Source organism: Centroberyx affinis, unplaced genomic scaffold, assembly GCF_046629955.1.
Source record: "Centroberyx affinis isolate AG114_WGS23_722 - 3 ecotype Tasmania unplaced genomic scaffold, CSIRO-AGI_Caff_v1 ptg001478l_1, whole genome shotgun sequence".
Lineage (NCBI taxonomy): Eukaryota > Metazoa > Chordata > Actinopteri > Beryciformes > Berycidae > Centroberyx > Centroberyx affinis.
Window position 1 is genome coordinate 21,570 of NW_027279946.1, and position 14,851 is coordinate 36,420.

The 14,851-nt window shown below is 43.9% G+C and overlaps 1 protein-coding gene across 1 annotated transcript; it reads right to left on the reverse strand.

Annotated features, from left to right (window-relative positions):
• Positions 1–420: 420 nt before the first annotated feature.
• Positions 421–12,447, reverse strand: LOC139650289 (V-type proton ATPase 116 kDa subunit a 3-like). The gene is made up of 21 exons (XM_071526905.1): positions 12,331–12,447; positions 11,087–11,165; positions 10,777–10,925; positions 9,990–10,085; positions 9,705–9,772; positions 9,417–9,543; positions 8,459–8,541; positions 8,245–8,338; positions 7,797–7,868; positions 6,734–6,874; positions 5,815–5,965; positions 5,554–5,693; positions 4,777–4,922; positions 4,422–4,512; positions 3,967–4,085; positions 2,287–2,500; positions 2,085–2,201; positions 1,660–1,755; positions 1,093–1,210; positions 783–954; positions 421–502 (listed from the first exon to the last, which is right to left on the reverse strand). Exons 1-21 carry the CDS (start codon positions 12,445–12,447, stop codon positions 421–423), a joined length of 2,472 nt encoding a protein of 823 aa, XP_071383006.1.
• Positions 12,448–14,851: the final 2,404 nt, after the last annotated feature.

Below are 14,851 nucleotides of genomic sequence, written 5' to 3' on the forward strand. Positions count from 1 at the left end.
GGCTTGATGTGTGTGTGTGTGTGTGTGTGTGTGTTCACAGCAGGACATGAGGAGTTAGGAAGCAAATACTTGTCCCGACTACTGCATAGGAGCTCGGGTTTCGGGAGCTGTACGGGATGGGAACAAAAACAAAACAGTTTTCGAACTGTTGTTTCTGAGATCCCACATTTTCAAGTCTTTTTGTTATTGTAGCCCATAGCTGTTTCTACCGGCTCCAGCATAATTTAACCTGTTTTTAGGCTGTAAATATAGTGTCCCGCAGCATTTTACGCAGCTTGCAAAAGCTTTGGCAAAAGTGCAGCTTTAGATAACGTTGTTTTGTTTTTTTCCAGAATAATTTGGGGAGCCATTTTAATCTGACGGCAACCATCCTTTTGGTCCCGACCACGAGCCTAAGGTAAAGGGCTTGCTGGGATGAAATCACGGGTTGACGATGGGGGACAAGGAGAACGGACTGAGCTTATATCCAGTCCCACTGTAGAACTTATTCTGAAACTCCACCCTGAGAGAGAGAGAGAGAGAGAGAGAGAGAGATGGGAGAAATGGCAGTGGGGAGAGGGGGATAATGGAGGGAGAAAAAGATAATGAGTTTTATTATACTTCTCACATTTACTTGCATAGTGTATCTGCAGGTTTCAGAAAGCCAACTGAATTGAAAGTAATACTTCATCATATACTTCATACTTCCTAATACTTCATCATTCAATACGTCATTTTTGTAATTCTGAAATGGTCAAATTTAAAGATACTGCATATGAGCACAAAATAGCTCTCTCTCTCACCAGTGCAGGCGGAGGGCGTGCAGGAAGGCCGACAGTCCCTCCATCACCAGGAGGATGGAGATGGTGAGCGTAGCGAAGAAGGAGAAGATCACCGCCAGGACTACGGATCCCAGCATGCCTTGCCAGGAGAGGGAGATCCGCATCACCATCACCCACAGCACCTCGGACAGCTCTGGAGGCAAAGCATGCACACACACCTTTCTAAACACACACACAACGCCTCCAAGACTTTTGCAGAACACACATCTGTGTATATATGTGTGCATCTGACTTACTTACATGTGTGTGTGTGTGTGTGTGTGAGACTCACGTGCGTGTGCGAGGCTGAGGGCCCACAGTCGGAGGTAGGAGGCGGTGTTGGAGATACAGCCAAGACAGTATTCTATGGTGTGGATGGCCTGGTGCATGAACACCTCCACTACATCAAACTCCTACAGCAGCAAAAACAGAGACGTGTGTGAGTGTGTGTGTGCATGTATGTGTGTATGAGTGTGTCTCTTGCATTGGGAAATAGCAGCCACCAAAGCCTTCTCCTCTAGTGCCAAAGTGAAAAAAAAAAAAATGAAGGGGGCCATCTGACCAGCAGATGCGCGTTAATAACACAAATGGGTAATCCACTACGCTGATGACATGCCGCTTTCAAGTCATAGCAGATTTACCGTAAATATGACCTGCCAAGTAGGTAAAACTGCTCACGCCTGCCTCCTAGTGGTAATTACAAGTAGGATATGTGGCATGGCAACAAATTTAGAGTGAAAAAGTAAATGTTAAAATGTTCTAAATTCCATTACAAGGCCTCAAACCCCAAGTTTTCGGTTCAGTTTTAGAGGTCTTAAAGATGTTTTTCTTGTAAAGGTCATAATAATGTTTCTCTCACCTCCTCTTCTTCCTCCTGCTGTCTCCTGCCTCCCTCCAGATCTCCCAGCAAGGTGTTGATGGAGCTGGTGTCCGTCACCAGGGGGCGCTCTGCTCCCTGGAACGCACACACACACACACACACACACAAACACACAAACGCATATATGCAGATGTATGAACACGCTTGCATAATTGCATGATCAATTTCTGGCTATGCATTGTGATTGGACGAGAGGTGTTCCATGATATTACCCAAATATAGGGCTACAACAATTAATCGACATAATTGACAAAATAGATTCTGCAAAGTGATGAATGTTGAGCTGCTTGACTCGTTGACTCAAAACTAAGAAAATCATTTTCAAGAACAGCCAGAGGTTCATTAATTACTAAAATAATCGTTAGTTACAGCACACACACACACACACACACACACAGCCTTACCGTTGTGCAGTCGCCCTGGCGTCTCCTGTGACGGTAATAGAGGTAGAGCGGTTTCCCCAGCAACAAGACGGGAACTGACGCCAGCGCCGTGACAACCAGCACCCTCTGGACGATCAGCTGGAGGGAGAGAGAGGGGGACGTGTTCACGGAGGGAGGGATAGATTGACAGAGAGCTGAAGAGCTGAAGAGAAGAGCGGGTCACCTGTCCGGTGTACAGCGGGGGGTTGTCCTTGTTGCCGGTGAACAGAAACATGTTGATGAAGTGGATGAGGATGCTCGGCGCCCGGTCCGATTCCGCCGGCCCGTAGGCCAGCCACTTGTAGACGATCAGAAACACCAGGTAGCCAAACAGGCTGAGCATGAAGACCAGCTCTGGGACGAGAACCAGCAACACGCTGGCCCACTGGCCGCTGTGGCTGGAGGAGGGGAGAGAAAGAGACAGCATCCTTAGAAGAGCATCAGAAGATAAGATTATATTAGATGAAATTTCTGTGATTCCAGTGGGGATATCAGGTCGTTGCAGCAGAACATAATCATAGTATACTAGGCTTGGGCTAGGGCTGAACGATTAATCGAAATTTGATTGAAATCGCAATATGGCCTACTGCAATTTTCAAATCGCAGTAGGCGCAATATTTGTTAAAGGCGAAAGTGTCAAAATACCGTTTTAAATGAAATATTGTGGTGCTGCAGAGATGTCCTGGCCTACACATCATATTCTACAGACTTAAGAAAACATCTTTGTTTGGTACAGATACCCGCAAAAATCACACCATAATCATTTTAATACGTTTTTCAATGAAAATGAGAATAATGATGTAAAAATTATCATTCCCTCTAATATCGCAAATCATATCGCAATTGCAATATCAGTCAAAATAATCGCAATTAGATATTTTTTCAAAATCGTTCAGCCCTAGCTTGGGCCGATATTCAATAATATCAAATATTGCAGTATTTCGCAAATATCGCAATATTTTTGACAGCATTGAATACCAACCCACCCCTCACCCGCCGCCGCCCATATGGATCACAATTGTGCGAACTTTTAAAATTAATAACAACTGAATAATCATTATTATTATTATTGATTGGCTAGAAATGTGATATGTAATTTAGAAGAAAAATAAAGAAAAAAACAGAAGAAGAAAAGACAAAAAAAAAAGTAATATTGTATATTGCGATATTTTGGCGACATTATAACAATACAAAATTTTGGATATCGCCCAAGCCTATGTAATTTAGAAGAAAAATAAAGAAAAAAAAAACAGAAGAAGAAAAGACAAAAAAAGTAATATTGTATATTGCAATATTTTGGCGACATTATAACAATACAAAATGTTGGATATCGCCCAAGCCTATAGTATACAGAGAAGAAAAAACTGAATATAAATAAGAATACAGCAATGCAAAAATTGCACTTCCGTTATGTTCCACATGGCAATATTTCAAGCAAACCATCATTTATCAAGTAAAACCACATTGGAGCAGTCATTTCCTTCTTTGATCAGAAATTTGGTGGAGGAAAGGACTTTCTTCCAGGGTAAAATACGCATAATAACACAGCTCTTCCTGTAGTTGGGTGAAGCTCCAGGGTTGGTTTGGAAAATTAGTGAGAAATCTCACTCTCGACAAGGTCTCGTTCCCATCGCTGTGTTCTCATATGGACAAACCAACCTAAGGGGGAAGCCGGTTCAATATAACAGCTCTAAACCAACTAGTTGTGAAAACGCTGTTAAAGATGAAGCACCAAGTCCAGCTTACACAAAGTCATCTCTGTGATTTACTGTACGTTTCAGTCTGCCAACCTTTCAAGGAAAAAAAAGTTTTTGGTTCTTGCTCTAAGTTGTTAAAGAACTTTTTAGTACTATGTTTTTAGTACCTGTAGTTGAAGTAGGAGAGGCAGACTCCGAAGGTCATGTGCACAACTCCGATTATAACAGACATCTTCATCTTATAGGAGTTGAGAAAGGACAGGTGGTTGTTGGCTAGACGCCATACCTAGAGGAGGGGAGGAGGAGAGTCGAGAGGAGGAGGAGAGGAAGAGGAAAGACAGCGTCAAAGCAAGGGGAGAGGTGGAGAGGAGATGGAAAGAGGGGAGGAAAGAAGAGGAAAGAGCATGAGAGGAGAGATGAAAAAGAGAGGAGAATGGAGGAGAGAAAGGACAGATGGGTAAAATAACAAAAAGCAGAGAACCTCAAATATAAAAAGCAGAGAAAGGAAAGTGACGTGGAAAAGGAATGGCACAGAAGCTGAAAGAGAGGACAAACAGAAAAAAAAAACACACAAGAAGGCGGGAAAACAGTCGGAAAAAGACATTGAAATCTGGATTGATACCGGATCGATGCCGAAGGGGTACGGCCCCTGGAAGACTCCGGTGACGTTGGGGTCCAGGCTGAGGTACTGACTCTCTCTGAGGGTTTCATCACTGCAGAGACACAGAGACACCATGTCCCAACACGGTCAGGGAATGTGTTTCAGAAACTGGCACAAAAGCTGAAACGTCCAGTAATGAATACTAGGGATGGGACGATATATGGAAACTCAATATATCGCGATACAAAAATGGGACAATCCGTATCGTTTGTGGGGCAGAAATAGGAATTCACCTTTTTATTCTGCTGTAGTAATCATAAATGAGACGGCTTGTGTGTGTGTGTGTGTGTGTGTGTGTGTGTGTGTTCATCGTCACCTCCAGTTCATGGGCCGTAGATGCCACCCTGAGGGGAAGATGCTGAGGCACCTGCTGAAGCAGTCGTTGTAAATGGCCCCGGTGTAGACCGAGAACAGGCCCATTAATAAGATCAGGTAGCGGCCGCCGTACACCATCCTCCATATCTGCGGAGAGCAACCCGAAAGAAACGGGGGATGCGTCAAAGTGTATTGAGAATGAGAAAGAGAGAAAGGGAGGGAGTGGAAGGACAGAGGGATGAAAGGCATTCATTTCCATTCAAACAACGGTGAGAAAGGAAGAGAAAAGAGTGAACCGAGTAGAAAGTGGAATTAAGGATATCTGTGTTTTTGGTGATTGATGTCACACACACACACACACACACAGTCTATGTGGGTGTGTTTCATTTGTGTATGGGCGTACTAGAGTTCAACCAATGTGGGCTTTGAAGGCCGATACTAATAGCAATATTTTTGGATTTGAAGCTGCCGATATCCGATATTCAATGTCTTTCATTTTGACCATTTTCATGCCAAAAACATTCAAAAGAATTACAAGTATTCAGTGTTTCCCCTTGAATTTTATTCTTGTGTGGGGAAAGGCCTCTGAAACAGCATTTAGACCATCATGAGACACTAAAACTCTCCACTGAAAATCAGAAAATCCACTTCAGTCATGAAGGGCAGATGTAGATAAAGGGGAGGAGACAATTACAAAAAAATGACAAAAAGGAAAGTGGTCCTGACACTTTGTCCGCTCAGTGTGTGTGTGTGTGTGTGTGTGTGTATGTACCCTCACCTCATTTCCAGTGTGTGTGTTCTTGTTGTCCGTGTCCTGCAGTATCAGCCAGAGAGCAGCCATAGCCATCAGCAGACCGTGACCCACATCACCAAACATCACGGCGAACAAGAACGGGAACGTCACTATAGTGTAGACGGCTACACAAACACACACACACACACACAGCATTTAAAACCACTTACAGACACACACAATATATAAGTTTTGTATCTGTGTGTGTGTGTGTGTGTGTGTGTGTGTGTGTGTGTTGCAGCCTACCCGGATTGACTTCTCTGTATTTGGCCACCCCGTACGCGTCCACGATGCTTTGAAAAGCTGCCGTGAAAGAGTTGGTGGTGAACAGAGTGGGGGGACAGGAGGAGGAGGGCAGGCGGTTATAGAAGGAGTCCACACCACTGGCGCTCCTCCTCTGAGAGAGAGAGAGAGAGAGAGAGAGAGAGAGAGAGAGAGAGAAGGAGAGAAAGAGAGAGAGAGAGAGATGGGAGAAATGACAGCGGGGAGAGGGGGATAATGGAGTGCAGAGGGAGAAAAAAGAAAAAGAGTTTTATTATCAGTCACTTCTCACATTTACTTGCATAGTATATCTGCAGGTTTCAGAAAGCCAAGTTTAAGACTTTTTAAGATCTGTTTAAAGCTCCCTGGAATTGAATTAAAAGTAATAACTCCTGACATTTTCATATAAAAAATGTGTCAAGATTTAAAGATACTGCATATGAGCACAAAATATCTGCTATCAGCAGCTTCAATACAAAAATAGCAGAATGAGTATCAGCCTTCAAAAACCCAAGTCCAACAGTCAAGACATGACCCAGAACAGGAGGATAGCATGGGTGGACAACAAAAAGCTGGTGTGTGGTCATAAAAAAACAAGCCTCGGGAAAAAGAAAAACCAGAAAAGTGACATTCCTTGTTCTTCATCTCTCTCATTCCCCGCAACTCTTTCATTCCCACTGCAATATCCTTTTTAAACAAGGCCAAATAGACTGTCACTACTTTTCAATGCAGCTTTACACACCTGCTCCTATTTATTTATGGAATTGTTTGTGTTATTAATGTAATTTTATGTGAGTCTTTTATGGGTGTATGTTTTTATGTGGTTTTGTGAGCTCCTAACCTAAGACAATTTTCTATCATTATGTGATAGACAATGAAGTTTTTTGAATCTTGAATCTCTCACCGTTCCCTCTATCAGGGCGCTCTGCAGCAGCAGGAGTTTCCTGACTGGACACCAGGCCTCTGCTATCAGACATTTGTCCGTGACGGAGGGACTGCACAGGTTCAGCACTGTATGGACAGCCTTACACTTCGCCACACGCACCTAGGCAACAGAAACGATAATTATACCACGGTGTCACAGAGCAAAATTTTCTGGCCACTAGAGGGGGCGACGGAAACCGCGACACATTTGTAAATAAAGCACAGCAAAGCCACTGAACTACGGAGGCTTAGTAAGGACATAATGTGCATAAAGGCTAAAACGTACCTATGGAGAAGTGTTACCGGTTACCAGACTCGCTTTGCCAGATCTTTCTCCCGCTGAAGGTCACATGTCCCACAATGACAAGTGAAGAGGTAGGCAGCAAGTTTACTAGTTGGACAAGTTTACTCGCTCGCTTCATCGATTCTGCTATTACGAGAATTTTTTCAGGGATGGGAGGGGGAGAGTTCACCCAAAAATGAAAATAGTGTCATCATCTCCTCCCCCTCATGCCAGTTGAAACACAGGTGAAGTTAGTCCATATAACACACAGGGAGGCTGCCAGCACAACTCCATAGCAGCCTTCTCCAAAACAACTGAAGTCAGTGGGGACCAGTTCTTCAGAGTTCCAAAAAGACCTACAGTATATTTACACCATCATTTAGTGCAAATCTTAACTACAGCTGACTGATTTGCAACAAATAATAGTGTATAGGTCTTTCTATTCACAGTGTGATTGTTTGGCTGTTTTTGTTGTGGAACTCTAAAGAACAGGTCCCCATTGACTTCAGTTGTTTTGGAGAAGGCTGCTACCAAGTTGTGCTGGCAACCTCCCTGTGTGTTATATGGACTAACAAATTTCACCTGTGTTTCATTTGGCATGAGGGTGAGTAGACGATGACAGAATTTTCATTTTTGGGTCAACTATTCCTTTAAACAGCGAGGGAGGAGACAAGCTAGCTTTAAAAAACATAAAAAGCTACTGAATGGGCCGGGTGGAGCTGTGGTGAAAACAGCAGTATTGAGGAACGTTGAGCCAGACCTTCCACTGCGGCAGGGCGGAAACACAGCGAGAGAGCAGCTGCTGGAGGTAACTCTCGGTCTGGGACAGCACCTAGACAAAGTGGGGTAAACACCAACATCAAAATGTCTTCACAGGAACCACGACCAGTAACCACCACAACAGCTTCAGCGGCTTAGATTCCCCCAGTTCCATCACTTCATGTTATGTTGAGGATGGTGGAAAAACACTGACTTTATTTTTAGTCGACCTCTTGGACGAGATTTTCCTGCAACGGCGGTGAAACATTACTTTGCTGTTCGCAGGTAATTAAACCATAAAATAATAGTATCAAGAGTGACTCCAGCTCAAAGTACACACTATCAGTTTTCATTTGAGGGCATGGACCGACACATTCTATCTCCAGAACATCAAACAATGCGTGGCTCCCCAAATCATTTTAGTTATTCCTGTAGCTTCTGCGTCTTACCGTTGTGATGTCCACTATTCTGCTCTGTAGGCCGCTCAGAATCTCCTCTCTCTCCGCCGTGCTCTCTGGGTAGGCGAACGTGTTGGTATGGAAACTAGCGGAAGGAAAGCAAGAGGGAGATAGGAAGGAGGAACAGATGGGACGGGGAAGAGGTCAACGTTGCCCATTTAACGTGAAACGGTGCTTGACTGGAAGGAGTTGGACTTGGACTAACCAATCGCAGATTTTCTTGACTTTCTGACCAATGGTCTCGCCCCAGAAGGAGATGAGAAACACCGTCCACTGGACCATCTCACCCTGGGAGGGGAGGTAAAGCGGGAAGATATGTTTAGATGATCAAACATACTTTTTGTATTATTGTTCCTCAAACTTAGTCTATTGCTGTAGTCAATTAAGACACTGCATTACCATGGGAGAAATGGGCCATGGGTTAATGTATCTTGCCCAGCCCACAAAGGACCATGTAAAACTCAAGCAAAAAGCACCAAGAGAAACAAGGTATCAGTAAACATGTTGTGTGTTGCTTAGATTTGCTTAGAAGTTTTTGAACTTATTATATATGGTCATTGTTTCTTCCAATGCTTGAACGGTAAGATCAAATTACTAGAAATTAGGCTTGGGCCGATATTCAATATTATCGCGATACTTCATGAATATCGAATAAAAACTGAAAATATATACAGTATATCGCGATAATATTGTATATCGCAATATTTTGGCGGGACAGTATCATGATATAAAATTTTGGATATCGCCCAAGCCTACAAAAAAATTTGATGTCATTTTGAACAGTGGTTCTCAACGGGGGGTCCGGGGACCACCAGGGGTCCTTGAGGGGGTTCCAGGGGGTCCCCAGCAAATTGAAAAAACTTCAGCATTATTTCATTTACAATAAGTGAACACAATTAGAGAATGTAGAAGAATGACTGTTTTGGTCATAGTTACACTGTTATCTCTCTACCTACAATACAGACAGTCATGGAATTCTGGACAAAATCATATCTAACAATAAAAAATATTCTCAGATTTGGGTCCGAGAGACAAAATCTCATCAAATGGGGGTCCGGGACCCAAATGTGGACTAAATTTGGTTGTCCTTGACATGAAAACGCTTGACAATCACTGATTTAGAAGAATCAAAATAAAACACCCCCATATAAAATACCCTGTACCGTTTCAGGTATCTCCAGCCTCTCCTCCATTTCTCGGAAGTCGACGATGATGTAGCCGCGGCAGGCTCGCCACAGCAGCCGCTCGAACGCCGCCACTTTCCACGGATGGACCACCCCAGCTACAAAACTTTCAGGGAATATTTTTTAGCACGTTTCAATGTGGATTGTGTTGAATTTTCACCTTTTCTGTAAAGCGTTCTCTTAATCTGACGTTGTGTCTTTACACTGGGTCTTATGGAATGGTGCAGTGTGTGTGTGTCGACTGTAAGTGTGTGTGTGTGTTCCAACCTGAGGCGTATGTCCTGTCCATCGTCCAGAAGAGAGGTGGTCTCCAGAGAGGGAGGGGGAGGTGGGGCCTGGCAACACACACACAAACACACACACCGTTTTTTTTTTTTTTATTCTAAGGGCATTCCACTGACTGACATTAAAGCCAGTCTTCATATCTTCAAGTCCATGTCTTCGATTTGGAGGATTTGCCTCATCTTTGAATGCCTGCGAAGACATTTGGTTCACACACACACACACACACACACACACACACACACACACACACAGAGTCCCACTTCGTACCTGTAACTCGGTGAGGGAATGTGTCTGGATCAGGACTCCGCGGTATTGGCTAAGGTGAGTCAGCTGACTCCTCAGACTGTCCCTGTTCCTGGACACCTGGAGAGACACATAACAACAACAACAACAACAACAATAATAATAATAACAAATATACATTCAAGGTAGTTCATAATGAAGATGTTTCCTGCATAGAGTGAGAATGAGGAAATAGATTTTGATTTATAAAGATATTTTTTCAGTTTATAATTTCCTGTTTAGTGGTCATACTAGCCTAGAATAAACTCGGGGTGGAGATTTGTTTCCTGTTGATGGCTATGGTTGTTTATGGCTGTGTTTATAAAATGTTTATGATTCATTATTTGATTAAATCATTTCATTTCATTCATAAATTTTTCATTTGCACGGATCCAAGTAAAATATGAACTCCCATTGGTCACATATGCAACCACTTTTGTCGCAATATGCAATCTGTGAATTTGAAACTGTGGGATACATTACTGCCTTTAAATGAAGAAGGAATTTACTAAAACTTTATTGAACAATTAAATGAAAAACATGCAAACTAAATTGAAAACTAAAAAAATAACATTGCTTTGCAGGTTTTATAGACTGTTTTTCATGTAGCTGTGGTCAGGGAGGAACCAGATGGCTGTCCGATATCTAAAATGAATTTAATTAAAGCCCCAAATTAGCCCGATTTATCGCTCTGACCCTAACACACACACACACACACACACACACACACACACACACACACACACACACACACACACACACACACACACACCTCTCTTAGTTCTCTAGCCAGTCGTTCGCTTTCTTCTTCGATGTCCAACAGTTCTCTGGGCTGGGGAGCGGAAGGGGCGGGGCTTGGAAGGGACGACGGGCCAATGAGAGGAGGCGACAGGGAGCGACCGATCTCCTGCTCCAGGAAGGCTGAGGGAAGGAACGAAGGAGGGAAGAAACACAATAGGAAGGAGTTTGAGAAGGTCACCAATTAGTTAATCAGTTATATAATGTTAGATTAACCTGCAGTGAGATTAGCTGAAATTCTCATTGATAACAGTTGAAGTGTTTGAGTGGCAGCCACAACTCACTGAATGTCTTCTCCATCTCCTCGCATCTCCTGACCTCATTCACAAACTTCCTCTGGAACAGATTCACATGAGGGTTCAACTGGAAGAGAGAGGGAGACGGAAGGATGGGGGGAGAGAGGGAGACAGAGGGATGGAAGGAGAGAGGGAGATGAAGGATGGAAGGAGAGTGGGAGATGGAAGGATGGAGGGAGAGAGGGAGACGGAAGGAGGAGGGAGGCAGAAGGATGGAACGAGAGAGAGAGATGGAAGGATGGAGGGGGAGAGGGAGACAGAAGGATGGAAGGAGAGAGGGAGATGGAAGGATGGAAGGAGAGATGAAGACAGAAGGATGGAAGGAGAGAAGGAGATAGAAGGATAGAAGTTGAGGAGACAGAAGGATGGAAGGAGAGAGGAAGACAGAAGGATGGAAGGAGAAGGAGATAGAAGGATAGAAGGAGAGAAGGAGACAGAAGGGTGGAAGAAGAGAGTAGGATGGAAGGAGAAGGAGATGGAAAGATGGAAGGAAAGAGGGAGACAGAAGGATGGAAGAAGAGGAATACAGAAGGACGAAGGAGAGAGAAAGACAGACGGATGGAAGGAGAGAGGGAGACGGAAGGATGGAAGGAGAGAGGAAGACAGAAGGATGGAAGGAGAGAGGAGGACAGAAGGATGGAAGGAGAAGGAGATAGAAGGATAGAAGGAGACAGAAGGATGGAAGGAGAGAGGGAGATGGAAGGATGGAAGAAGAGAGGGAGACAGAAGGATGGAAGGAGAGAAGGAGACGGAAGGATGGAAGGAGAGAAAGGAAGGAGATCATATACCTACTACATAGATCAAATAAACTACATTTTTAAATTCTTAGAATGACGATGATAGGTTTATCTCACGTTACGATTCGGTAAAACCTGCAAATAGGATTTGGTGAAAATAAAAAACGGACAAGTGAAGAGAAAGTTAGCTCTTGAAGAAGACAATGGAGCCTATTCTGAAATGGAGGATGTGGCGAAAGTCAGCGTGACTCAGCGGGAAAGAAGAGGCTGCTTACTTCCATCCTGGCACTGCTCATGCTTTCTCTGTCTGACATTGTCTTAATCCTTTTGAAGGCCTTAAATTTAGATCATTCAAGACCTTTCCAGACTTTTTAAGGACTCATGGATACTGTGTTGATTCTACGAAGGGGGGGCAGGAGCATTGCATCCACAGTACGACCTGACCAAGCTTTCTCTACCGACGGCTCAGACTCGAGGTAAAGGTGAGCGACTCACATCTCTGAACTCCACCAATCCCAGCTCTCCCAGCTCGCTGACACAGTTGTAGGCCGATCCCGATTGGAGGAAGAGCTGGACCAGACACACCTCCTCGCTCCGGAACAGCGCTCCCATGGCGACCGCCCGAGGGTAGAAGCAGGGTCGCCTGTCTGAGAAACGAACGGAAAGAAAGCCAATCTACAAGTTTACAGCCAGAGACGATTGTCCAGTCGCGGGTTTGTCCATTCACTCCTATGATGTCCAATCACTTATTCTAGGATTGTGAAAGACTGGGATAAATCAAAATGAATTACTTGCCTGTTCACCCGAAAGAAAGCTTCTCAGTTCAGCAGACGCCAAGCATGAACATCAGGCGAGCCAACTTCTCTCGTCGACGCTAGAAACTGCAGCTAGCCAGCGGGGGAACGACCGGTCAAAAGGGTTGGAGGGAGAGAAAGAGGGAACAGAGGGAGAGTTGGAGGGAGGCTGTAATCACAAACGCATGAAACCTAACTTCCTTCATGTGACCGAAGACGGGTGGCACGGTAATTGAGTTTGGGGAGAAGAGGAGCAGAGAAGAGAAGAGAAGAGAAGAGGCAAAGGGGAAGAGAAGGGGAAAGGAAAGAAGAGAAATGAAGCGAAAGAAGAGCGAGGAAGAGAAGAGAGTGACTAAACTGTATCCTGCATTCCTTCTTATCAATAGGCCTATTATCAATTTCTTGCTGTGTTGGTGACACACAAGTTAAAGCTTTTGCTACTGTTGCACTTATTGTAAGTCATGATGGAAAAGTGTCTGCTAAATTATTGGTTCCCAAATATTTGCATATATACATGCAAAGCCTCCCCAAATATATGCACATTAGGCCCCCGTCTGAGAAGATTTTGTAGTTATATGTGGTTTAGTACAGAACTGGACAACTGTCTATACTGTACTAGGCGAAAAGATAACAGTGGGAGAGTGAAATCTCTCATCAGAAGAAATCATTCCTTACATCATTCTCTCAGGATTTTATCATCAAATGAAATAAAAGTGCTGGAGGACCCCCTGGAACCCTTCCAGGAGCCCTGCAGGTCCTCAGACCCCACTTTGGAAGCCACTTTGCGATATAACTAAAGTGTTAAATGTGTTTGAGGGGGGCCTAGAAATTGTTCTTCAAAATTGACATTGCAACATAGGGGCAACATGCCAGTTCAGGGGGATTAAAAACCAATGATCTGACAATCTCTCAGTTGCCTGTTTTAGCCTGAGATATTCCCTGTGTGTGCAATGCTCCATTTTGTAACACTGCTGTTAACATGGGCTTACAGATGTAGTTATAATAGTACAGTATGCCAGGCAATCCCAGACTTTTTCAAGGACCCCTCAACAGATATACAAAATTGGACCCTTGTTTGTTCAGAGGACCCTTCAGAGATATATTTTGTTGAAATATATACTGGCTTAAATTAGTCCAAAATGGTAAACTGTCTATATTAACTGCAGGTGGGGAAAGTACAGCATTACAGTGGGCTAATTGAGGTGTATGCCTGGTTATAGCCAAACTCCATCAAAAAGTGACAATTTAATGTTATCTTGCATATCAGCAAAGGTGTATACGCCGGACGACATGACTTTAAGACCTTTAACGAATCGTTAGGGTTTTATGATTACTTCGGCATATAGATGCATCACTTATCGCAACTTTTTAATAATTGAATCCACCGTTATTCCGACAATCTTTTTTCCACCAAATTACACCGTGGTGAACGGCAAATAGCAGCGCGAACAAATACTGAAGTTGACATTTATTTGAAATAATTTAAGTAATGCTTGGTGAATTATCTATATGCCGAATTGACGATAAGAGTCTAACAGTTCGTTGGCGGTTTTAAGTCATGTTCTACATTGTATGCACCTTTGCATAGAAGTAAGGCAGCGTTTAACGGTCATATTTTTGAATGGAGTTTGGTGTTCCGAGACAACGCTGCGTAGGGGGGCTAGCCGGAGTGATGAATTGACTCCCGTGTAGCAAAACCGCTACCATTAGCATGCTAACTGCCGTGCATCCCCAGGCAGAGCAATGCGGTTGTGCTGCTGTAGCTAGCGTGTGCGTCTGAAATAAACGCTGGAGCTGTGGGGTTTAAGCAGTTTTAAGTGACTCCAATACAACCTTACCTTTTAGCTTGTGTGTGCCTGTTAACGGCTGCGTGTCCGGGACGCCCGACAGGCAGCAGAGCTGTCCCTCATCTTGTGTCTGCCTCTCTCTCCTCTTCCCTCTGCCCGTCCAGCTGACCGAGCGCAAGGATGTAAACAAAAACACAAAAGGTTCTCCGACAGTGCAGTGGTTCTCAAACTGGGGTCCGGGGATGTGCAGGGGTTCCTGAAGGGGTTCCAGGGGGTCTCCCAGCAAAGTGAGGAATAGTTCACTGTTATTTCATTCACTAGACAATGACACTCTAGACAATAGTAATTATAAAACATGAGTAAAATTCTGAAAGGCCTTTTTGTTGCCTACAAATGGGTGATTTAAATTACACAAGCCTAATTATAATAATACAT